This window comes from Manacus candei, unplaced genomic scaffold (genome assembly GCF_025592945.1).
Source record: "Manacus candei isolate 608988 ecotype Guabito, Panama unplaced genomic scaffold, ASM2559294v1 h1tg000043l, whole genome shotgun sequence".
In the NCBI taxonomy this organism is placed as follows: Eukaryota; Metazoa; Chordata; class Aves; order Passeriformes; family Pipridae; genus Manacus; species Manacus candei.
In genome coordinates, this window is record NW_026138091.1 from 7821726 (window position 1) to 7848008 (window position 26283).

At 38.1% G+C, this 26283-nt stretch overlaps 1 protein-coding gene across 7 annotated transcripts in view; it reads right to left on the reverse strand.

Moving 5' to 3' along the window:
* Positions 1 to 25768, reverse strand: part of USP15 (ubiquitin specific peptidase 15) — a 61620-nt gene extending 35852 nt beyond the window's left edge. For 3 of the 7 annotated variants that reach the window (XR_007905929.1, XM_051795767.1, XM_051795768.1), the window contains exons 1-5: positions 25606 to 25768; positions 15870 to 15997; positions 10299 to 10429; positions 7512 to 7638; positions 1429 to 1574 (exon numbers count right to left, since the gene is read on the reverse strand). Coding sequence is in view for 6 of the 7 variants with exons in the window: in XM_051795767.1 (XP_051651727.1) it covers positions 1429 to 1574; positions 7512 to 7638; positions 10299 to 10429; positions 15870 to 15997; positions 25606 to 25694 (621 nt within the window). In the remaining variant the exon portion in view is untranslated. Of the gene's footprint in view, positions 1 to 1428; positions 1575 to 7511; positions 7639 to 8272; positions 8402 to 10298; positions 10430 to 15869; positions 15998 to 25605 lie in introns of those variants that run through there. The other 4 variants (XM_051795764.1, XM_051795762.1, XM_051795765.1 and 1 more) reach the window with 3 other exon arrangements.
* Between the last annotated feature and the right edge of the window lie 515 nt (positions 25769 to 26283).

Genomic DNA, 26283 nt, shown 5'->3' on the forward strand with positions numbered 1-26283 from the left:
AAGTAGATTTAGACTTAAAAGTTCAATGGAACCCATAAAGGTTTGCTTCAGATATCAACTGATAAATTCGAAACATTAATTTATTCAATCACATACACAGTAAAAAATAACTATTAGGTTAGACAGACTGTAATAGTCAGAATAACTATTGTAAGATTGGGAAGCTCAGCAAGAAAAATAACAACCGTGTGTGTCAGCAAGTGCAACTGACCAAACACATATGGCCTCCCATGACATTTAACATTTTCACAAACAATGGTTAAACTCTGCTTTAAACAATATTTGTTTCGCTCAAAGTACCGATGTCACCTAGAGATCTTTTCATGGCTTTATTAGACCATGCTTGCTTCATAGTTAATGTTTCACTGGGATAGAGCAATTTGCAAGTTCCATCTTTGATGCAAATCTTTTATGGGAGATGTGGGCTCTTCCAACAGGACCTCTGCATCGTTAAAATTACCTGTGTGAGGGTTTAAGTGCATGCAGCATGAAGCTAAAGGGCACAATAGTTCAAGAAGTTATTTTGTTGCACTGATTACTTACCTTCCATGACATAAAAGAAAACTGAAACATAGCATAAATACTGCCGGTAAGTAGGTTAGAGTCTAGTATTTCAAGGCAAAAGGAAATATTTTAATATAATTGCACCTACAATTCCTTCCATCAAATTTCATCCATTCATATTTGCAGCATGACAGCACGAACTACAGCTGTTGAAAAAACATTCAACTCTATCTGGAGAATAAAGAATCAATGTAATAGTATGAGAAGCTATTCTATCGATCAAATTACTCAATCTGTTCACGTTTATATTTGTGTAGTTTAACACTCAGTATTTGTTCTTTATATGGATATGGAAAGGTAAAATTTCTTGTGAGAAATTCGCCTATAAAGTGATGACTTTAAAGTGATAATATAGTCTCATGTTAAAGCAGATTTACAAGCTCTTGTGCCTCTATCATTCTTATCTAAAATATTTTCATCTCTTCTTACTTTATTTCTGAAATCTGAACAGTGGAATTTGACTAGAAGACATTACTCTTTTAGAGTACCTAAAAAGTTCTTCAAATTTTGAGTTTCATTATAGGAACATATCCCACATCCTAGGAATAATTTTTTATTTCAGGTTTTACCAAAGTTATGTCAGCAATTTTGTAAAATTTGATAAATTTAAAATTTAAGTTTGAAAAGCAATTTTCAAATTTTAATTTTAATTCACCAGGAGAGTTAAACTAATCTTTAATCCTGAAAATACACACAAAGTCCACTTTTACTTCAGCAAATTTGCTTATAAAATCCTCTATCCCTAGTAAAATCTATTAGGAGGCAATTTCATTTAAAAAAAAAGTAAGAATTATTGGGTACAGCTACATTCTTATGAGCAAAAAAATAAATGTATATAAATCCACAAATAATATTTCACTGTACCTGTCCCTGGTATAAACCAGCATCCTGTATAGTACTGTCTGGTTTATTCAAAGGTTCAAAAGTATTACTCATGTATTTGTTCCACAATCTGGTCTCTTTTTCACCTGGAATATTGAAGATTTTTCTTATCTCCTTTTCAATTGTATCTGTTTTGTAAGAGATAGAACACAAGTTTAGCATTTCAATACACAAACAGTACAAGGCAAATAAAGCATCAGAATCCATTTCCTCATATTCAAAATATGAATGAAACTGTAGAAATTGTCGTGCAACTGCCTCATGTTGTAGGACACAAAGGAAGTTTTTAGTTTGCTTGCCTTTAAATTGGAAACAGTAGGAGCTTACTGCCTCTTGAATCTCTGTCACTAGTGGGGTTCCACAGGGCTCTATTCTGGCCCCTGTGCTCTTCCACATCTTCATAAATTACTTGGATGCAGGACTGGAAGGGATACTAAGCAAGTCTGCAGATGATACAAAACTGGGAGGAGCTGCTGACTCCTTCAAAGGCAGGGAGGCCCTGCAGAGAGACCCTAACAAGTCAGAGGACTGGGCAATCACCAACCATTTGAAGTTCAACAAGGGAAAGTGCCGGATTCTTCACCTGGGATGAGGCAACCCTGGATGTTTGTACAGGCTGGGGAATGAGGCGCTGGAAAGAAGTGCCATAGAAAGGGACCTGGGGGTCCTGGTCAATGGCAAGTTGAATATGAGTCAGCAGTGCCCTGGTAGCCAGGAGGGCCAACAGTGTGCTGGGGGGCATCAGGCAAAGCCTCTAAAGTAGGGCAATGAAGATAGTGAAGGACATTGAGTGGAAGCTGTATGAGGAGCAGCTGAGGTCACTTGGTCTGTTCAGCCTGGAGAAGAGGAGACTGAGGGGAGACCTCATTGCAGTCTACAACTTCCTCGTGAGGGGAGAGGAGGGGCAGGCACTGATCTCTTCTCTGTGGTGACCAGTGACAGGACCTGAGGGAATGGCCTGAAGTTGTCAGGGGAAGTTTACATTGGATATTAGAAAGAGGTTCTCCAACCCTGAGGGTGGTTGGGCACTGGAACAGGCTCCCTGGGGAAGTGGTCACAACACCAAGCCTGACAGAGTTCAAGAAGTGCTTGGAAAATACTCTCAGGCACATGGTGTGACTCTTGGCAATGGTCCTCCGAGGGGCTAAGAGTTGGACTCTATGATCCTTGTGGATCCCTTCCAACTCAGCATGTGATTCTTAGTAAAGCAAGAATAAGACAAATAAAGACAAGTTGATAACAGATGACAGGAGCCACCTTAGCATCCATCTATTCATTCCTTAGAGTGTGCTAACAGAGGAGTGTGGGTAGGTAGCAAATTATAAGAAATGAGAGTGGTAGTAAAACCAGGTGCAGGGAGTGCAAGACATTCTTTTCCTCTCCCTAAATCAAATCCTTTTCAGTTTCTGCTTTTCTACTGCCCATATCCCAGTGCAATTAGCATGAACCACAACATACATGCACAAAGTTTAATATACTTGTTCACAGGAATTAATGACAACTCTGTAAAACTGAAGCACATAAATTTATTTTAAAAGGAAGATGAAAGAATTTACATAACTGAAAGATTTAATGTAAAAAGGTCTATCAGCTCCTACTCTACCTGACAGAAATACAACCAGTGTTACATAATTTTAAGGTACCATAACTGTTGTCTACAACTGAAATTCAAGAAATTCTTAATTAACTCTATTCTCCTTACACAAAAGTAGAGTTTATAAAAGAGCTATTTTTTTAACAAATGTGTACAGTGCTACACTATAGCAATCTCGCTTAACTGTTTTTTTTAATTGGTAGAGTCATAAAGCCCCATGGCAGCTACATCTCATAACAGCTGACACAGAAAACAAAGGGGGAGTCAAGAAATCTACACTTTATTCCTGATGATCACTGGAAGTACAATTATAAAAATGGGTACTGTAAACTCTCTGAAAGACACTCCTCTGAAGCCTAAGGATAAAACACTAGTGTGTCAGCTCCCCTTGCTCCCTTCTTACGTGAAGCATAAAAAGTCAAATTGAAACTTTAAAATACCTTGCAAAAATCCAGCCATTGTCTTGTGAAATGCATGACAACTGGCCAATATAATCTTTGTATATATTGTAGGCAAATGAATACAATTTCTTTCTATACTGGTTAACACATATTTCAGTCTGAAAGCAAATGTTAGACTGGATCATCTGTTTTTGTAACAGAGGTGATATGTAGGCAAGATAGATGCTATCAACAAGGTAACAGACTTATTTGATTTGTTGACTTTCAAAAAGAAAAGTCACTGTCTGAATCAATTTTCAACCAGTGAATTCAAATAATTAAATGTGAATCTAAGAACTAATCTACTCATCAATCTTGTGAAAAAAAAAAAAAAAAAGTAGAAAATCCAGATTTATCCATGGCTTTCACTAAAGAATTTACAAAATATAACTTTTCATTCTTATTAAGGACAACTTAATTATCTGAGCATTGCAGCTCATACTCATCGTAAGTACTAAGTTAACATTTATTATGTTAATTTTTAACATATTCCTGCCTCACTAACTGTTACGAGACAGGGAGCACTAGTCTTACTGGACAACTACACATTATGTCCAAGACTCTGGGAAGCACATGTTCCACTTGACTATTATGCCAATTTTGAGACTGTGAAAATAAGGTTCTTTTCCATAGTTCCATGAACATAACCATTGCATACTTTATAATTCTTCCTTCTATCCCCAGCAAGTATTACTGGACTACAGGGTTATGATCTAAGGTAAAAGTGCCTGTTCCAGCTTAAATGAAAACATATCAAATAGGTATGGTTTGAGGAATGTTGTGTATGGGGGTTCTCCTCTCCTAGAATCACAGAATCATTGAGGTTGGAAAAGACATTCAAGATCAAGTCCAACCTTGCGTCGAACATCAGTATATCAACTAAACCATAATACTAAGTGCTATGTCCAGTCACTTCTTTAACACCTCCAGGGATGGTGACTCCACCAATTCCCTGGGGAGTTGCAGTTATATACACCCAATGTATGAAATTATTAGTACTAGGATGATGTCTAAAAGAGACAGGAAGAACTGCCCTTTAAAGATGCCTCTCACTCCATCAGCTGTACGCACACAATTTCAGATAGTTCAGTTTGAGAGTCAAAGGTTATGGATTCCAAACAGGTTATATCCTATATTCTTAAAAATTAGCTCATCTATAAAAACAGCTGCATGCTTTAAGTGCTATTTTGAAAAACTCCCTGGAACAGTCTTAATAAGACACTGGAGAAGTTCAGTGGGCTCCAATACAAGTACACCCTGGCTCCTAAAGGATAGTGCTATCACAAATACTGGATAGAGAAAACCCTGAGATATTAAGTTAATGTTGAGATATCAATCTTTACTATGAATCAGTAATCGCTCCCTCATAAAGAAGGAAAAGTCTAATCACTGATCCCAGAATAAAGAGTCCTCAAGGATGGCAAGTTTTATATTCTTGTATTCTGCAGCAGAATAAAGGGAAAGATGAATCAAAGCCATTTGCTAAGATCATTTGCTAGCAAAAGTCCATTAGGTGTGGAGCCATTGGTGTAATCTTCTGTGAAGTTTATCAGCTCAATTTTGGAATTATTTTATGGCATTGCAGATAAAACCTGACTCCTATTCACCTGTAACAGAGGCTAGTGTTTCTTACATTCTGTGTTTTGTAAAACCCTTACATATTAGCTGATGACTACTTTGTCCTATCATACTTTCCCATTAGTGACTCGTGAATGGATCACTAACTGATTTTCACTCAGAAGTCCTGATGTTCTTTGGGATCAGCAACTCAGCTGAAATGTTGCCTGAACTCCATCTAGCTCATTTTCCTTCCTCATTTCCTCTCTCCCCCAAAAGAGTTAGACATCAATCAGCCTCAAAGTCAATATGCACTGTCTCCAAGGCAAGAGTCCTCAATTGTAGGAGATTCCCAAGAAGGTCCAAAGAACATGTCAGATGTTCCTAGTACCATCCCAAGAGAATGACTGTCATTACTTTTTCCTACTTCGTACTTATTTATTGACATACAGCTTAGTTTGCCTTCTATTTTAGTGGAAAAGCACAGGTATTCCAGGAATAACACATATGTGAAGACTCATAGGTATTATACTGTACTTAGGATATTCCTCTGCTTTTGTGAATTAAGGAAGGTCTTGTACTGATTTTTTTGAGGGCAGTAGATAATATAATCAATGATGGTGGCTAGAAAAATTAAAACTTCTTGAAAAGACCATAGTACCTTATGTCCACTCATTTCAGTGGGGCTGATACTGACTCCTTTGTACTACAAGTCTTCTGCAACCATAATAAAAATACATCTCTTACTAGAATATACAAGGAAGGGTGAAAAGTAATCAAGATCCTGCAAGATCCCTCTTGCATATTATTTATTGATATAATGAGCATCTCTGCTGTGTATTTGATGAATTCCAGAACTGCCTTAAATATATCTGAGGTAAGGAGAAGGGGGGAAAAAAATAAATTACCATCTTACTAATGGACGATAAGAGGGATTATTTTTTCACTCTTAAAAAGTGGGTTTAATTTTTTCTAGCTCTGCTTCTAAGGTACATTCCTTTGTTGTCCTGACTAGGATGGTCCTGCTTTGTGCTCTGCACAAGAAGCACAGCTTCAGCTTCAGAAAGGGCATGTTTTTTAAAGGCTTCCAGGAGCATATCATCCACATCTCAGGAAAGCAAATAAGGCCAGTGTCTGGAAAGAGGTTGTCAGTGAGTTTGACTGCTTCTTATTACCTTTCTGACAATTTTCTCATAACTGTAATTCTCTCTTTGCCAAGAAAAATGAATACACCTTCAAGTAAGTAATTCCAAAATGCCCTGCTTCTGATTAGAGAAAGAAAATATTAGAAATTCATCCATTACCTAAAATTCCAATGATACAATTAAATTCAGTATAGCTGCAAAATAGCTTGCATTTGGTCCTAAGGGAAGGATAATGTTAGACTACTTTTTTCAAGTTTCTGGGTTTCCTTAGAGAACAATGAAGTACATCTTCCCACGTTAAACCAGATCTCAAGAAGGCCAATTAACATACGATACTTGTAGTCTTGTTTTGAGGAGAATTTTCACAATTTTTAAGTATTTATTCTAATACAAGTAGTGATTCCTTTTCTAACTTAAAGATTTAAATTTAACAAAGCAAAATGACTCAGTTTCTAAAGCAAACAATCTGCAAAGAATTAAAGGGTAGTAAGTATAAGTCACTACCCATAATGTAAAAAGAAGCAAAACCTAAAAAAACCTATGTTGCTGTCAAGAAATGTAAACAAAGTGATGGCTGGGCACAAAGTACAATTCTAACTGCACAAATACAGATGATTGAAAGACTCTTATCTCAGATACACATGCACAAATACATCAAAAATTGAGTTTCTGTGATCAGCAATATCTTTGCATATACTGTGATTATTTTCAAAGTCAAATATGTTATCAAAATATAGTTTCAAACAATGATAGAATGCTCAATGAGCAGTCAAAATAACTACAAATAAAGGTAAGTTAAAGATTTAAAGGTAAATTAAAGGTTTAATAGAAAACTCAGTTACCGTAAAAGATTGTGCCTGGCCTACCACTTCACAACCCAAAGAATACTGCCTTTGTAGGTCACCCTTAGCCATTAATTTATGAATTACATTCATTCTTGTGTTTTGTAATATACTCTTCTCTTCATATATATGGCTAAATCGTGTTGCTTAATGAAACACATGAAAATATATTTCCTATCCACCAAAAGCAAAGAAAAAGTACTATGAAATCCAATAAACAATATCACACCGCTCACTTCCTTACAAGCTCAAACCTCTAAAGTTAATACAGATGTTTAGATAATAAAACACACAATTACATTCTTAAAATTGTATTAAACCACTCCAATATTCTAAATTGTTTAACTTTTAACTTTGACCCAAACAAAATTACTCCCATCCTTTTTAATGGTCGCAATACCCATCCATCATTTACCTAGAAACCTATTCAGAACTTGACACCACATATAAGTATCAACCACATATTTTTAAAAATAGTTGTGCGTACCTATTGTATCAGCTTTACTAAATCTTCGTGTGACAACATTGTTCATATTTCCATTTTCACAAAGTTTTAATTCTGTTAGATACACTTCTACTTTGCAGTGCTTTACAAACATACCCTGTTCAACGACCTGAAAAACAGAATGGGATCAGGTATCAGTCCAAGTATGTTTTCATATACACACAGTTCAAAGTAACTTTGAGAACTCTTCATGAAACTGAAGTTGAGTGAATAGATGACACTCAATAAATGCTAAAAACTATAACTAAAATTCTCCTATAGCTTTTCAGAAATACAGTAAACTAGAAAGTAACTTCTTCCATGACGATGATTGTCTTTCCTGTGTATAACTCCACCACCATGACTTTCAAAGTGCTAAGTACAGTAGAAATGACAAATATTCATCCTTAACCCAAAGATAAGATACTCAATCCAAATATAAAAACCACCAAAAGTTATTTTATTTCAAAATACATTAATTGTATACTACTTCCACAGAACATGAAGAACTAATTTTCACAGTTAAAGAATGTTTACCCAAAATAGAATACACACTAATAAAATCTGAATATTACATTTTTAAACAAAACCTACAAATCTTCCACTTACATTTCAATAATGAATACATTAATTTGAAATTTTACCTACTTTTTCCAGTTGTTTATTATATGTTCATTTTTGTATCACCTATCACAAAATAGTTAAGTATACCAGATTTTTTTTTTAATAAAAGTAAAATATATAAAAAAAGTATTCAGGGTCACCTCTTAAATGTTTTTCCTTTTGATCTTCCAAAGTGTAACTGCAGTACACTTAGTCATGTAGACTGTTCCAAAAATAACCATCAGCCTGATATGTGATACATCTGACAAATACAGTTAAAAAAAGCGCCACCAGCTAATTGCTAGGAGAGATCTGCTGTACAAATATAACTTGTACGCATGTGCCATAGGAAAAAAAATGAAAAAATTAGTGAATTATTACATTGCTTGCCTTAGCTTTAATGACTGTCAAAAACTACATTTAAATAAAAATGCATCTTAATTTGAGCAGCTTAGTTTTCATCTACTAGAATAAGAACAAAATAGCTGCAGTAAACAAAACTGTGCAGTATGGCTACGACACTTCTAAGAATAAAAACAGACACTGTGTGGTAGCATCACCACATTCTACTACAAAAAGTCATAACATTATTTGACATAGATCAAGTACAATATTTTATCAATTTAAAATTTGGATCCACATTTCAAAAATAGTTAATGTAACAAAGGGGATGAAAGAAAAGTATAATCCCACCTTTATGAAAAAAAACCATAACGGCAGACAGGAAAAAGAATCATGAATGACAAAAACAGCAGAAAGAAAAATGCTGAACTGGAATACTTCTTCTCAGAGAATAACTGCTGTTCACATTGGTGGAAAATAATGAAGCTAGGCCAGTTTACCTGGCCACTCATTATACTGCATGTATATTTCCAGTTAGTTCCTTTCAAGTAGAAGGGAAATTACTCTAATTTCACTTCTGTCTCCCTCCACTTTTCCCCCAAATTGAAAAAATTACAGAACTTTTGCTTTACCACGACGATGGAAGACTATTCAGTTTGCTGAAATCCATCTTCAGAAAAAACAGTAACAAGTTGATAACAGATATATTTTTAAAAAAGGAGAGTTATTTTATTGGAGTTTAGGTCTTACAGAACTACAGAAAAAGACAGAGATGTTGCAGGGATGTCTCTTAGAAAAAAAAAATAATTTATTGTATTACCATTAAAAAAGCCTCGACCAACTACTTCTATTGCTGACCAAATGAATCTTGAAGACACAAAATTTCTTCTACAGCTGTATCTGGCATTTGTTTGAAAAGAGTGGACTTCAAGTAAGCAGCCAGCATGCATGCATTTAGACCATTGTCATATCATAGGAAGAAAAAAAAGTTGTATTACACCAGAAGTCATAAAATTAAATTCTAATCCTAATATTCTTTCAGCAGTTTTGCAGGAATTCAAATAAAGATCCCTGTAACTGAAAGAATATGCTGTAATGATCAATATAGAAATGGTAAACATACCAAAATGTATTTTAAAACTTAAGTAATTCAGTCCAGTGAGGATGAAATCGTAATCACTACCCTGAAAATCTTAAGAAATAATATAAACAGAAGGCCATTTTATTATCAATAAACTGGTAAAATGTCATATCACTGTAGTTATAAGTGTGCTATGTGCTGGAGCAAACATAAATAAATCTAAAGGTGTTAATTTCTAAGTATCTCATTCCAATGGAGTGCCACAATATCCACCATGCCATGGCCTACTACTTGTGTTGAGGTAAGTTTTTTGCTTAAAGAAATAACTCCCTTAGCAAGCTGCTGTGCACAAAAGACTGGGTTTACCAGAAAAGAAACTACCAATTACTCTGCCAATGTTAACACTATTAGAGCTCGGCTTTTCACTAATACACTCAATACAGTTCTATTTACTCAATTACAAAAATATTTTCATTAATAGACTTAAAAGCTTTTAAAGCAAATTGTTCTTGAGATCTTAAGAGGACTTATTTCCAGGAAAAGAAAGTATTAAATCCTTTGCATCCCCTTTTCTCAATATTAAACACTTAAGCCTCTAAAATCTGAATAAAAATTAGATATCAATAAGCATCTAAAGCAGGAGTTGTCTGTATGATTATCACAGGTCAGGACTTATTATCTGCTAATAAATTCTTGTGCAACTCCTGCGTATTTGCAGGTCTATATCTGAATCATACTCATCCCAGCAGGTAATTAGAAAGTACCTTGCGTGCTATTGGCTCTTGACCTTCCATCAGCGTGTACCAGCTAACTAGCCGATTCCAGCCTTCAGTCGGCAAAAGGATGTAGTCCAGCTCATCAATAAGATGTTCCTTGAGAGACTGAGAATCACCATCTATAAGAGGAAGATATTTCTACCTGAATACTGCAAATCCGTACTGGAGTTTTTAATATAACATTTTTCATACAAACAGCAAACATGTTATTTTCTGAGTCACAGTCATGTTACCAGTATTATGGTGTTTAAAGCAAGTCTTCTGAAATGATTCAGAACTATCCAGTTCATGCTAGCACACCTAATAAAGGTAGTATTCCTACACTCAGGAACCCAAGTGGCAACCTTATATCCTCATGCAATTATAAGCACTCAATTTGTTACCACACACCATTCTAGCTTTCAGAGAAACCAATTAATTTCTCCCACCCACTTCACATGTTCACACATCGTCACAGATACTTCCAAAACTAAAAATGCTACAATGAGTACTAACTGTGGAGCAAAGACAAAGTTTGAAGTCATTTACTCCATGTCAGACTGGGAAAGTAGCATGGTACAACCCTCCTACTGAAAGGATTCTACGTGCTCTGGAAACAGTCACTACAAAATTCTTCACAGTGACAACAACATGCAGCACTTGAAAGAAGCACAACTGGGGAATCTCTTTAGATAAGCAGCATGCTTTCAGCTTTAGTTCAATCCTTATTACAGTAATAAGCTACTTTTTAGGTATAAGAGGTGATTCCAGATGTGAGTCACTGTGAGCCTCAGACAATTAGGGGCAGCTGTCTTTCCATCTGGAAGTACCCAACTACAGGTACAGCAAACATCCCATTGTGACTGGGACCACAATATGAGGAAAAATCCACAAGCACATTTTCAGGTCCACATATTGGTTACAGGCTCTTCGGGAGAGAAAAGGCAGGGCAGAAGAAGCAGGGGGTGGCACTGTATGTAATAGAAGGGTTAGAATGTACAGAGCTTACAGTTGGCACTGGCACAGTTGAGAGCCTCTGTGTAAGAATCAAGAGGCAAACAAATAATGTAAATGTCATTGTGGGAGTCTGCTACAGACCATCTAGCCAGGATGCTGACGCTGACGAATTATTCTTTGAGGAACTAAGGGACACTTCCAAGTCAACTGCCCTTGTCCTTATGGGAGACTTCAACTTGACAGAAATTAACTGGCAGCATCACACAGCTGGTACAACCCAGCAAGAAGATTCCTTAAAAATCTGTATGACAACTTTATGGAACAGGCCCTAAGGGAGTCAACTTGGAAGGATGTCCTCCTTGATCAGCTGCTTGTCAACAGAGGGGATCTCATGAGGGAATTGGAGACTGGTGGCCCTCTTGGCCACAGCGACCACAAAGGGATCAAGTTTGAAATCTCTGTTGGCAGGAGGAAAAGCACCAGCAAAACCTCAATGCTGGACATGAGGAGAGCAGGCTTCAGGCTGCTCAGGGAATTAGTGAGTAAGGTCCCCTGGGAAAATGTTTTTGCAGGTGCTAGGGTCCATCAGTGCTGGTCGCTTTTTCAACATCACCTCCTAAGGACACAGGAGCAGGCAATTCCCAAATGTTGGAAGTGAAGCAGGTGAGGCAAAAGGCCGGCTTGGTTGAACAGGAATCTTCTCTTGGAGATAAGGCAAAAAAGGAAGGTGTATGCCCAGTGGAAGCAAGGTCATGACATGGGAAGAACTCAGAGATACTGCTTGCCACTGCAGGGAGAATATTTGTGTGGCCAAAGCTCAACTGGAGTTGAAGCTGGCCAGAAATGTGGAGGGAAAAGAGTTTTTTCAAATACATTAATGCCAATAGGCAGTATAGAAATAGCATTGTCCCATTACAGGATGAGGATGGATGTCACCTCACAAACAGGGACAGAGACAAGGCAGAGGTGTTTAACGCTTTCTTTGCCTCTGTCTTCAACACAGATAATGGACCAAGGAGGTCTCAGTGCCCTGAGCTGGAGGACCATGACTGCGAGAATGATCAACTCCCAGTCAACCCTGAAATGGTGTGGGATCTGCTGCTCCAGCTGGATCCCTACAAATCTATGAGGCCTGATGGGATTCATCCAAGAATTGTAAAAGAGATGGCTGATGCCATCGCAAAATCTAATGATTTCTGAGCCGTCTTGGGAATCCAGAGAGGTCCCAGCTGACTGGAAGCTTGCAAAACTTGTCCTGATTTTCAAGAAGGGCACGGACTACCCCAGAAACTACAGGCCTGTCAGTCTACTTCAGTGCCTGGTGGAGATTATTCTGGGAGGTGTGTTGAAAAACACCTGACAATGCTGTCACTGGTCACAGCCAGCACAGCTTCATGAGAGGAAAATCCTGCTTATCCAGCCTGATTTCCTTCTATGACACAGTAACCTACCTTGCTGATCAAGGAAAGCCAGTTGATGTGGTCTTTTTGGACTTCAGTAAAGCTTTCAATACTGTCTCTCACAAGATCCTTCTAGACAAAATGTCCAGCACAGAGTTGGATAAACACATGTGGTGGGTGAGCAATTGGCTCATGGGTTGGGCACAGATGGCAATAGTGAATGGTGTAACATCAGACTGGTGACCTGTGGGGTTCCACAGGACTCTATCTTCAGCTCTGTGCTCTTCAACATCTTCATAAATGACTTGGACAAAGGACTAGAAGGGATACTAAGCAAGTTTGCAGATGACATAAAACTGGGAGGAGCTGTTGACTCCCTCGAGGGCAGGGTGGCCCTGCAGAGAGACTGTGACAAATCAGAGGACTGGGCAATCACCAACCATATGAAATTCAACAAGGGAAAGTGCCGGATTCTGCACCTGGGATGGGGCAACCCTGGATGTTTGTACAGGCTGGGGAATGAGATGCTGGAAAGAAGTGCCATGGAAAGGGACCTGGGGGTCCTGGTGGATGGCAAGTTGAATATGAGTCAGCAGTGCCCTGGCAGTCAGGAGGGCCAACCGTGTCCTGGGGGGCACCAGGCAAAGCATCTCCAGCCGGTTGAAGGGCATGATTGTCCCACTCTGCTCTGCACTGGTGCGGCCTCACCTTGAATATTGTGTGCAGTTTTGGGCACCACAATATAAGAAAGACTTTAAGCTGTTAGAGAGCCTCCAAAGTAGGGCAATGCAGATGGGGAAGCCTTATGAGGAGAGGCTGAGGTCACTTGGTCTGTTCAGCCCAGAGGAGACTGAAGGGAGATGTCACTGCAGTCTACAACTTCCTCGTGAGGGGAAGAGGAGGGGCAGGCACTGATCTCTTCTCTGTGGTGACCAGTGACAGGACCTGAGGGAATGGCCTGAAGTTGCGTCAGGGGAGGTTTAGGTTGGATATCAGAAAGAGGTTCTTCACCCAGTGGGTTGCTGGGCACTGGAACAGGCTCCTCGGGGAAGTGGTCACAGTACCAAGCCTGAAAGAGTTCAGGAAGTGTTTGGAGGATACACTTGGGCACATGATGTGACTCTTGGGGATGGTCCTGTGCAGGGTCAGAAGGGGAACTCAATGTCCCTTCCAGCTCGGCATGTTCTGTGATATCTCTTCTCAAGATTCAGACCGTATTTCTGCACTGATCTGATATAGTGAGAAGGTTAATTTGGATTCTCTTCTGTCCTTCCAGAAACATCAGCATTTATTCTAGTATAATGTTATTCAGAACCATCAAACAGGTACCCTGATTCTGACAATTCAGTCCCTCATATACAACATTTTCTATGATGAAAAATCAGCTACTCTAAATGAGTACTTCCTTGTGCCTGCTTTGATTACAACTCTCTTGAAGATGGCACATGTGCATTCCATTACATTCAACATTTTTTGCACATATTGAAATTAACTGAAATCTCTGTCTGTTACTATTCATGGCTCTCACTTCACCCAAATGTTCTGGAAACAAGGGAGAAGCATTTAAGTAATATAAGCACAACACACTGTTTCAGTTCCCTGGCATCAGTCTTTCTTGTATTTAATTATTGTTTTCCTTATCTCTGCATTACATGGTAGAATATATGAGAAAGCATGCCCAATTTAGATTATTTTATTCTTTATATCAGATGCACATTTTCAGACTTAACATTTAAAGAGAGTAGTGTGGGAGCAACTAGTGCTTAAGACAAGATTAAATCCAAGCATTTTCAGGTTCAATTTATGCTACATAGAAAACCTAGTAGAGAGGATTGCTGCTTTGCGGTGGGTGAAGGAGACAGCTAGTATTTACTCAGCATTAATGCCCCTAATTTTAAAACTACCTTCACATAAGAACAGTAGATGTCAGACAGTAACCGGATGTATGGCATCACTGCCAATGCAGAGCAATAGTTTAGAACCACGAATGAGCAAAAAGTGGAGTTCATAAACCCCAATGCTCTTTATTTTAAAAGGGGCATTGGCAGTGTCAAAACAATAGAATATAGGTTTTCAGGAACTCTGAGGAAAATGGCTGGCATGACTTCAGATTTGGACAGCTAATCCTAAAGTAGGCTTCATAACCACAGTAACTTTAAATATAATCTGAACATGTATGTAGATTAAGTTATAAATAATACAGATCAACTAACACACAATGCTTGACACAACTAGAAATCACCTTTTTTTTTAAAGGGGAGACACAGAAGAGAGAACAAACTGATCCTGCCTCACTGAGGATAAAAAGATGTTACTACATCTGATTTCAACTGAGAAGTATCACCTGAACTTCTCAGTCTCGCTGCAAGATTTACTACAAGAACATACAAGAACATACAAGATCTATATCCTCACATTTCAAAAAACAAAACACATCACTCACCTGGAGCAAAAAGACCTTAAAGTCTGTGGATGGAAGAAAACATATAGATGCCTATGACAATACAGCACCTTCTACAAAGGCACTGATGCTAGTCACTGTCAGACACGCACGCTCACTCACATTGACAACTAGTACAACATGGTATGACAAGTTCTATGAAAGAGGCAATCAGCTTTAACATTTAACTTGTAAAATAATGAGATATTAATTACAGAAGTTTTGAATTAAGAAAGTCAAGGGTTCATCAGAAATCCCATGAAGCTGCATAAATTTATATTACTATTGCCAACAAAATATGCAGTACTATTTACATTATTTGTAACTGCAAAGAAGAAAAGCAATTATCTGCTAGATTTTGTATCCACTAGATTTTGCAGATTAAATATTAACAGCTCTAATGGTATTTCCATACTGGACATTAAATACAAAATTTGACATGAAGATTAAAATATGTGGGAAAGTATTCCGAGCTATTTGTCAACTTGACTAAATTTCAGCTCCCAGGATAACCCAAAATCTCATTATAAACCAGGAATTTGTACATTATTAAATATTCTGTTACCATTGCAAAGAAGTTCCAATAATTTTATCTATAAAATTGTGATTTATTGGGAAAATCTATTCCAGTTCCCATGTCATAGTCTGAAGATAAAGAAACAAAAATTTTACCTTCATGTTTGCTAAGATTCATTTACACTATTGACTTCAGAAGGTGAACAACTGGTGAAAAATTTGCACTTTATGTTAGTAGGGGCTTAATACAGAATCAGAAGCAATTACCTTTGAGAAGTCCAGAATTATCAATAGGACCAGGGTACACATTCTGATCTCCCATCTGGTATTTGTCCCAACTGTCAAAACCAACATATTTTTTCCACTGTTTGAACCAGCGACTATCCACTAGATACCTTAAATAGAAGAAGACATACATGTTAATTATTGGTATGCTACTACTTCCTAGATCACTGATTAATTAATGATATGCACTGGTATTCATCAGCCTGCAAAATGGCAAATGTTCTTCTCTCTGTTCTGCTAACCATTACTAGCACCTCCCACCAAAGTGGACTTTAACTGCGGGCAATCAAAGATTCCATTAATCACAGTGCACAAGTACATTTTGCAAGACTGCCAATACAACATATCAGATGGTGAAAAATGGCAAGTTGAACAAACGTTTCCTTTTTTTAGTATGAACAATTATCACCTTTATTTTCTCTTCTCGATTTACAAATTCAGGAGACACAAGGTAATTAGACAGCTCTTTAAAAAAGTGCAAGATAACTTTTAGTAAAATACTGCTTCCTGCTGGAGTTTTATTATAACATTCACATGCAAGTTAAAAACTTTGGAACTTGATGTCCAATCGAGAACCAGAGAGTGTGTCTTCTTCCTTTGAGTCAACATCAACAAATCCTGCTTTTGAGTCAGGACTAGATATTCCTCCTACAAATAATTATCAACATCACACTTCCATATAAAGAGATTTTATCTCTAAACTCAGGTCCACAGTATTGCTATATAGATTAAACTGTTGCCAGTCTGGCTCTTGCAAAGTCCAGCGATGCCTACATTTTATATCTTTTTGTCCAGAATTTCTTTAACATCAAGATATCAAATTTGTTCAGTGATGCTCAGATTTTTTTTTTAAGATATCATCTTCATTATTTCTCATTCCTAAAAGTATTAATCTCCTTCTGCTTGGTCTGTCCCAAACCTTTTGCTACTACCTTAGGATGAAATGCTAGGTCAAACTGAAGATCATAGGCACTCTTTGCTATTTTCTTCATTATTTCACTACTGAACTTGTATTTGTAGCCCACCAATAATATGCTACTGAACTTTTAAGAGATTGCAAAACTTCCTGATGATTCAAATACTAGTCTCCTAACACATACAGCTTTATTAGGCAATCATTCTGTAGGTGTTACTGATGAACACCATGGAAAAAATCAGAAGAAAAACATTCGCCCCATCTGCTGTGGCCATCCAGTTCCGTTCCGTAAGAGCCATAACTGTGTGTGGTTATGAATGCAGTCACTCTTGGGCACCCATTTGACCATCAAACCTGCCAGCCTTGTCCCCTGTTCCATCCCATGGCCTCTGTTTCCTTGATCTAAATTTGAATGAACTATGAATCTTAAAGAAGGTAAGGTGTAATTTTACATAGAAGAGAAATTATCATACAGGGAAACTGCCTATTCTGTTAATTAATGCTTAAGAAATTACTGCTCTTGTAGAATTATTTTACTTTTCAAATGCTTTGTGTTACATACCTTATCATACACCAGTGATATAGTGATCAATACAGATTTTTGATAATTGGATTTAGCAGTGCAAGGAAGCAATTACACCATGCTCAGCTTAGGGGGATCAATCTACTAGAGCACCTATGTAGCTAAAATTCAGACTTCTTAGTGTTAATGGAAAAAGTAATAATCAGAAATTCACAGACTATAGCTTTTGATTCTACAAACACATTCAACATAGCCTTCTCACCGAGATCAACAAGACTCCTCATCTGCACAAAAGAAGGCAAACCATAGGAAGGTCTTAATTTATCTTTTCATCAATGTCATAATATCCATGATACAATCAACCACCTGAAAACTAAACATTACCTATGAAGGACATTCAGTAATTTCAGAGGAAAATACACAGCTCAAGTAAACACAGCTACATTTGCTAAACCTTCATTTCTTAAATAATATTTGATTACTTTTTAAGGGAAAATTATTAAATACTTGGGGCATGCACTTGAGACCAGATACGCTGCACTGAATATATGTTGTCCCAGATACAAAAATAGCATACCATGCATTAGTAAAACAAAAATATAAAATACGTACATTAAATTTGGTACAATGTTTGGTTTTATTTTTGTTACTATTACCTAATGCAGGAAAGAGTTCCAAACAAGTCTAATGCTACAGCAGATTTTTGAACTGTGAACCTGACTCAGAAGGTGTACCCCAGGACACCTTAGCAAAGTTAAAAAATACGGCCTATCCATTTTTTAAAACTATGATTAAGAAATGTTTGTTACTTAGCTCTGATGGAATCAAGATTTCACTTAACCAGGAAACACAAATTTTGCCCTCTCAGATGTCATCAGTCAAGCTAGTGAGCAGCATAACCAAATCATCTTCAAGGGCAAAACACACCAGGAGGATTTGTAATAAAAATTGAAGACAAGAACAGTCTTGAATGTCTAGATATTCTGTTTTGAGAGGCAAACCCTAAAAACTAAGACAACTTCATAGCAAGGTGAACTGATCAACTCTAAAACAGCAGATGCTTGACATTTGTAAACATTTTAAATAAACCAGTAACCTCAACCGGCTTGATGAAAATAGTACAAACAAGTCACTTAGAGCCAACAAGTTGATAATATAAAATACTGATGTAGTCCCAAACCCATACACTTGAGTATGGAACTTTCAGTAGTAATAATACAGGAAATATCTGTACAGTTTAATTAGCTTTGGGTGTTTTCTTTTCGTTGTATTATGTGTCCTTAAACCAATCTAAATTTTTTTTGAGCATGCTTGTGAACATGTTCTCAGTTCAAGTTTGGCCTACTTCAGTACTCAGGGTTTACTTCTGAGTGGAGCTTCAGATTGTTTCATAAGATATATCTGCTCTCATTTGTAAAATGTTTCTTGCCTGTCTGAAGTAGATTATCATATAAAAGGAACAATTTATACTCTCGAGTCCCCTGAAATGCCAGATAATGGAATAAAACATGAGGAAGTGGAATAAAGTTGCAATAGGGAAAGTTCAGACTGGACATCAGGAAAAGGTTCTTGGCTGAGAGGGTGCTTGGTCACTGCAACAGGCTCCCAGGGAAGTGGCCACAAAAGCAAGCCTGTCAGTTCAAGGAGCATCTGGACGACACTCTTAGCCATATGGTTTAGCTTTAGGTAGTCCTGCAAGGAGCAGGAAGTTGGACTCAATGATTCTTATGGGTCCCTTTCATTATTTGGCCTTGGCCAGTGGTCAGTCCATCTGGAGCTGGCTGGCACTGGCTCTATCAGACAGAGGGAAAGCTTTTGGCAGCTTCTCACCAAAGCCACGTCTATAGCACCCCCACTACCAAAACACTGCCAGGCAAGCCCAGTAAAACAGGGTCACTCAAATAAATTTACCAGTATAAGACTGTCCTTATGTATGATCAAGTGATCAAGCGCAGAGGCTCAAGGCAGCTCAGAATGGGATTACTTATAGCCTTTGTACATTAACTTGCAGGTAAAAAAAATCAAAGCTATTACAACACTTGTAAATACACCTTCGTTTCTTAAAAATTCAACAAATTGTAAAAATCAGCAATAAGTTTATGGACACTGTTCACTTAACAAAAGAAAGTGCTAGAAGGAAACTTGCTAACTGATTTCTAAAATTCTCCTATGGTTTGTAACTTTTTTGTGTAATTAAGGTTCACCTGTGGTTTACTGCACATTTTGACTTAATAAACCTAATTAACATAGTATCAACATCACAGACGTATAACAGCATTCATTCTTTACCTCAACATCCAGATTGATAGAAAAAAATCTGAACAGTATGACTAAGATCTTAGTATTTCCCATTGCCACCATATACAGAATTAAACAACGTGTAACCTAGATTTATTTATATTGACTGATACATCAGCTCTCTGAATTCCAAATCAAACCAGTTAACTGTAATATGCAATAAAGACACTTCACCGAGAGACACTCATTCCTGCACTGTGTACTGCTGGGACATCCTAACTTCTGAACACCAGCTATTTCACTTTTAATAGTAAAACTGTGCAAATTGTCCAGAGAGACAGATGAAGGATTTTTTTTTTACCCTCCTCACTGTGCATGAGCACAGATTAAGCAATACAGAGGACGAAGTGGAACAATTGTGTTGCTGAAAGCAAATCAGGACTCCTGTTTAAAGGCACAGCATCCAATTTTTGTTCTTGCACAACTGCAACTATAAAAATAAGAAGATAAAAATGGGCTTGTACGTGTATTTCTACTTTGATCAAGCTGACCGAGATGCTTGACTAAATGCACTCATGAGTAATAGATGCCTTGAAATTAAATTTTCTTTCAAAATTAACAAGCTCTTGAAGTTCAAAATGGTGACAATTATTCTACACACAAACCATACCATCATTTTGTTCAAAATGTAGGTAAATCCACAAGAAAAAAAAATTCAGGGGTCAAAGAGAAAAATAAATATAGCTTACCTTGCATTTTTAAGAAATCTTATTCTAAATATTTCACATTCCTTTCCAGAAATAAGTTTAGTTCAACTAAATGCACTAAGATTTCAAATCAACTAATCAAATTCTCACTACCTCTCCCCATGCTCCACTTCCATAACGTGCTGCAATAGCCCAAGCAGCACACTCTTCACCCATATTACCGAGAGGCTAACCAAAAAGTATGATTCAGCCAAAATTAGTGGACTGCAATTTTATGCTAAAATTTCAGTGTGAACATTATATTAACAACCATTTAAGTATTTTGTATACCCTTAGAAATTTTTCATTTAAGTAAAGACTTTTTATTAAAAAATAATCTAACTCCTGAATCAATGCTTGACTTCCAATTTTCAGGCAAAAGCCTGACACAAACATGATTTTAACATGCTCTCACCCCACCTAATCTATTAACACAAGAAAATGACATCTACTCATTTCCATTTAAGTATTGTGCCAGAAGAATTTAAATCTTCACAAACTGTTGGTGAAATGCAGTACCATTTCTTACGCAGTGAGAGAAATTTAACACAAAACTTTAACCACAAGGTCTTAAAGTAAAAAATCAGCAACTTAAACCCCATTTGAAAGAAAAAACCATCCAATTCTTAATTCCATCCTTGGAACACTGACATAGTGTTCCTTGTCTCTCATTTTATGAAGCTATCAAAACAATTTAGGATATCATTCCAAGTATTATCGAGGTGCAGGTCCGTAACATCTCATCATGTCCTCAGTGAAATCAAGTAAAATCTGCCATTAACATTCAATCTAGATTCCGTTCATGTACAAGCACAGTGGCGGATGATCAAATGTGGAAAACACTGAGAAGACCACAGTGTAAAATGCTATTCAAGCTAAGCACTTCAGCATCAAGGTTGTAATCAATTATGGGCACTGCAGGGTTTTCAAGTGAGGCTACAGATGTCTGTTCATCAAGATGCATAAGTTTTCATTGCAGGTAGAATTAAAATGCTTATATATTTTTGGTGGAGAAATGCTCTTCTGGAGGGAAAATCCTTTAAAGTTGAACTTGTCATATCTACTGATCATTCACTGGGAATTATTTTTACCCCACTTCATTTTTACTTATTCTCTTCAGTGACCAAGTATAATACTTGAAAAAACAATGAAATTCCCACAGGTTAAAAAAATAAAAATATTATCTTCACTGTCCAAGAAACGTACTCTATGGATAACAAAAGTACTCACCCTGGACTCAGCAGAACTTTGTAAATGATGTATATCAGAGAAACATCTGAAAACTTGAAATACTATACTTCTGTAGTTTTACTAATTTGCAAGTCTTAAAAACCAAGAACACATTAAGAATCTATCTTATCACTCTTTCAAGTGATGACTGGCACCGAAATTCAGTGGCTAATAGGGCTAAAAATCAACATCTTCCTTCTGGTCTAAACCTGACTAGCTTCAGTTTACAGATACTGTCTTAAATCTTTATCTGCTTGCCTAAAACTCCTTATCCTAAAACAGTATTTCAGCACTGAGTATTTCAGCGCAGGACTCAGAATTCTATACAAAGATAAGGGCTCTCAAAGCTCATCTCTGAAAGACAAGGCTTCCACTTTCTCTAGTACATTTTGAGAATTATGAACTCATTCCAAATAAACACCTTCTATGACATGTGGGCACTAGAACTGGACAGTATGGTTTCACTAATATATTGCTGAATACAGTACATATTTGTATTGCTACTCTGTATTGTCTATTCAAACACCTAAGGACTGCATTTGTTCCCTTAGCCACTAAATAAACTCCTTGTGATACTTTTTGTTCACTGTAACAGCCTAATTCTTATCCACTTTACTACTTTTAAAAATACAAATAGCTTCTATATTCTCATCTGCTCACAACTTGTTCCGGCAAGCAATAGATGAAAGAAGCACAGTGGGGAAACTCTGGGAGAAAGAGAGGGAGAAAGTGGTGAAATTGCCTGCTGGCTGTTCGCCATTTTTAAGTCATTGTCACCCACTCAAAGTAAACCATTTCTTGGCAGGGATACTTAAAGGTGAGAAATGTGGTTGCATACCCTAGACCACTGAGGGACAAAGTGCATAAGAGGTAGCCAAGAGTATGAAAGCATTTGTAATGTCACATTTAAGTAACTGAGACAACATCTCTGACTAAGAGAGCCACAGAAGAACAGGAACTACAGGGAAATCAGAACAGAAGGTGGTCTTAAAGGTAAAATCAAGAAAACACACCTCAATAGGGGGAAGAAATGACCGAGAAATTCACACAAGAAGCGACACATAGGAACTGAGAGTCTTCACCTCTATAAGAAAACTGTGCCAAGATCAATAACTTTCAGTACTGAAAACTTTACTTCTATGACACTGTAAAACCAGAAAAACTTGGCAAGGCTCTCAAGAATATCACTGTAGCTACAAAGGCATTAAATGACATCATCAAGACCAGTTAGTCATGCAAATTATACTGTGGCTAAAAAATTGATGAACATCAACAGCTCTTCAATTTCTGAGAGTGAAAGACACTGATTGAGTTCAAATTTGCCTGCAGCTCTAACAACCAGTATTTTTTTTGTCATTCTAAATGAGAGGTTAAAACCTCCTCAAACAATAAATTCTCCTTACTTGTCAAGCATCAGTAGAATTTCAAAACACTGAGAAATAATCATATCAGATGCTAAAATTGGGATATATACAATGAGATACAGCATTTATTCTCTTCTTACACAGAAATCTAGGTCTGTCAACCACAGAACCTGAAGATTCTTTGGACAATAATGAAAGAAGAAAAACTTACATTAATTCAAGTTCCGTGGAATACAAGTGTGCGTTTCATACTGAATTTAATAAAAGAAGTCAACATTATTTAAAAGAACTGATAAACAAAGGAAGTTCTTGCTTGGAAAAGCTTACATTTGATGTTTATTTAATGTATGTTTAAAAAATCAAGATAAATAGAGAGAAAGAAGAATCCTCAATCTCTCAGAGTTCAATAATTTATTAACTGCCCATAAAAGAATGCAAAGAAGACCACTGGGACAAAGTAGCCCAAAATGTTGTGGCTGCAGACAGAACAGTCAAAAGATACTGACTGTCTCTGTCCACTGGAGCAATACAGTTTAACCCATACTATTCCCAAGCTACCCTTGAAAACATCTAATGGAACAAACTCTACAGCTTACTAAACTGCCTGTTCAAATGTTTCCACATTCTAGCAATTCTTTTTCCAATATCTAACTCTAAAAACCTTGCATTTCAAGTCAATTTTATTTCTTTCTCTCTGCACTGCACATGAAGAACTAACAAAGAAATTCAATGGCCTCTTCATAGATACTGTAAGACTTGCCTCTCTTTACCCTGTTCTTTAGTTCCTTTTTTCTTACAGGAAACCCCCAAAGCTTTATACTTTCCATATATAGCTTATTGTTCTCTACACTCTGAATTCTGAAAAGCATGGACAAGACATTCAGTATAAGCCAGTAATTTTAAAAGGACTGCATTTTAGTGCTTTAAAGCTCAAACAGAACAAGCTGATATGGCACTGCTGATTTTTTTTAAGCAATATTTACTACTGAATGAATGGAATTCTGAATCATGGCTTACAGCACTTTAACTGTTTCTTTCCTTACTGATATGCCAAAAGATCAAAAAGCTATCGACAAAATACGTCTGAAAAAAAGCATTTGGACTAAACATACACTTTACTTTGTGTAGATATATAGGTCTAAGTATAAATCCTACAAATGCACAGGTATACACATTTATGTAGCGAGATTTAACAATTTTTGAATCAAACTTCACAGGACTTTGCCGTAGCTTATTCATTCTTAAAACATTTGATTACTACCAGTGTCAGCCACAGCTGGATATATTTTCACAGAACATTTAGAAGCTTTTTCCGTGTAACTGTTCCTTTCGTGTTAAAATATCTAATGTACTAAAAAAAGTAACAGCACAGTAAACTTACTGTTTTGGTCATGCTGTAAACTTGTCACACAGGTACTATCACTTTGAATAATATTAACTGCTTGAGACATTTTTCTAGTAGTGGAAGCCATAGAACAGAACATATAACAGAACCACAACAAAACATGCAACAGAACCATAACAAAAAATATTCTTGAAAGATTACAAGCCTAAGCACACTTTTACTACCACTGGTCATTTTCAACACTATCATGTGAATTGATTTCCTTTTTCTAGTTGCTTATATTTTTCCAGTTTAAAGAGCAGTCTGTTTGAATGCCAAAACTGAACATATACTCAGCAGTATTTGAATAATGCATCAGAATATATGCTTCTGACACATGCTGCAGTATCAACACTGTTAAATATAGTCTTTTATAGAACTGGAACAGTGAGTGATGACAGCTGAAATGAGGTGGGCAAGTTCTACTTCTGTGTATTCATAGTTAATTTTCAGTAAGTTAATGCTTCAGCCTTTGTCTTTGGGTGACAGTTTCACACAGGAAGAGATGAAGAGGTTGAGTGGTGGAAAAAGTATCAGTTCCTTTTTTTTTCCTCTCCTAAAAACAAGTCCTGTTTCCTAGCCTCAGAGAACTACAACTACAGAAGCTCAATTACCAAATACCTGCTAGAAAGAGATGTTTATTTAACCTAATTCTTTTCAATCGTAACAATTTAAATGGCATACTAAGAAATATTTTATGACTAACCAGGAAATCATATTTTTAAAACATTTATTGTAGAAAAGATATCAGAAAGGTCCGTTTGCACCTTCGGGGGCTCTTTCTTAGGTAGCTAACACGTTCACAGTCAAAATAAAATTTAAACTTAAGGATTGTCACAGCCATGGACAAGCTTCAGGGCACCCCAGACAGAGTACAAATACGATTTCTGACAACTTGAAGGTGACGCCGGGGCCATTTCAGCACGGATAAGGGAAGAGACGCCTGCCAGCGGAGCTCCTCTCCGCACAACCCAAACAAGCCCCCGCGGGCTCCGGCCCCGCTGCCTCCCCTCCCCCACCGGGCGCTGACCTCGATGCCTTCCCCGCGGCCGCCGCAGCCCGGCCCGGGCCGAGGCCCCGCCGCGCCCAGGCGGCCGCTCCCCGCCCGACAGGGGCTGCAGGGGCCGAGCGGCGGGAAGCGGGAGGACAGCACTGCCCCCCTGCCTTCTGCCTCCCCTCTCCCTACAGCGGCAGAGCCGCCCCCGGGAGGAGGGAGGGCCGAGGGGAAGGAGGTCGGTCCCTCCGCCAGCCAAGCGCCCCGGGGGTGGGGGGCGCCGCCCGCGCCGGTCAGTCAGAGCCCCCCCGCCCCTCCCTCACCAGGTGTCGCCCTTGCGGAGGGCGGTTTTGAGCAGCGCCGCGACGTCCGTGCGCTGTGTCTCCAGATCCGCCGCGCCTCCCTCCGCCATCTTCTCCCCCGGGCAACGGCAGCGGCGGCGGCAGGGGCAGAAGCGCGCCGCGCTGCATGCTGGGAGTGACGCCGCCGGGAGGCGCCCTCGGCCCCGCCCTGCCCACAGCCCGCGGGGCGGGGCCCGGCTGCGCCCAGGCAGCGGCAGCGCCCCCTGGCGGACGGGAGGTCTTTTCGCATGACCCCCGCCCCCCATCCCCGCCGCCGGAAGGGACGCGCGCGCCAAATTGCCCGCCCTGTTGCAATCGCGGCGCGTGCGCAGTGAGGTGCCGCAAATCGGTGTCTGGGGCTCCTACACAGAGATTCAGTCTCTGCTATTGTGCAAATAATAATAATTGTTGGGCGTTCAAGTACACTGAGTGACTCACATTAGCTTTTCCAGACCTTCGCAGAAACCAGCGGATAATTTGTTGTGTTTGTTTCAGCTGCTCTTACCGTGTACCGACAGTGCAACCTGTTGTTTGGCATTTCACAAAAACAAAAATTTAAAACAAGGCCATTCATTTGCTACACTGCATAACAGGGTTCTCTCTGTCTTTCTATTTGTATATATATTTCAAAAAAACAGAATGGTGTAGAAATTGTGGGCT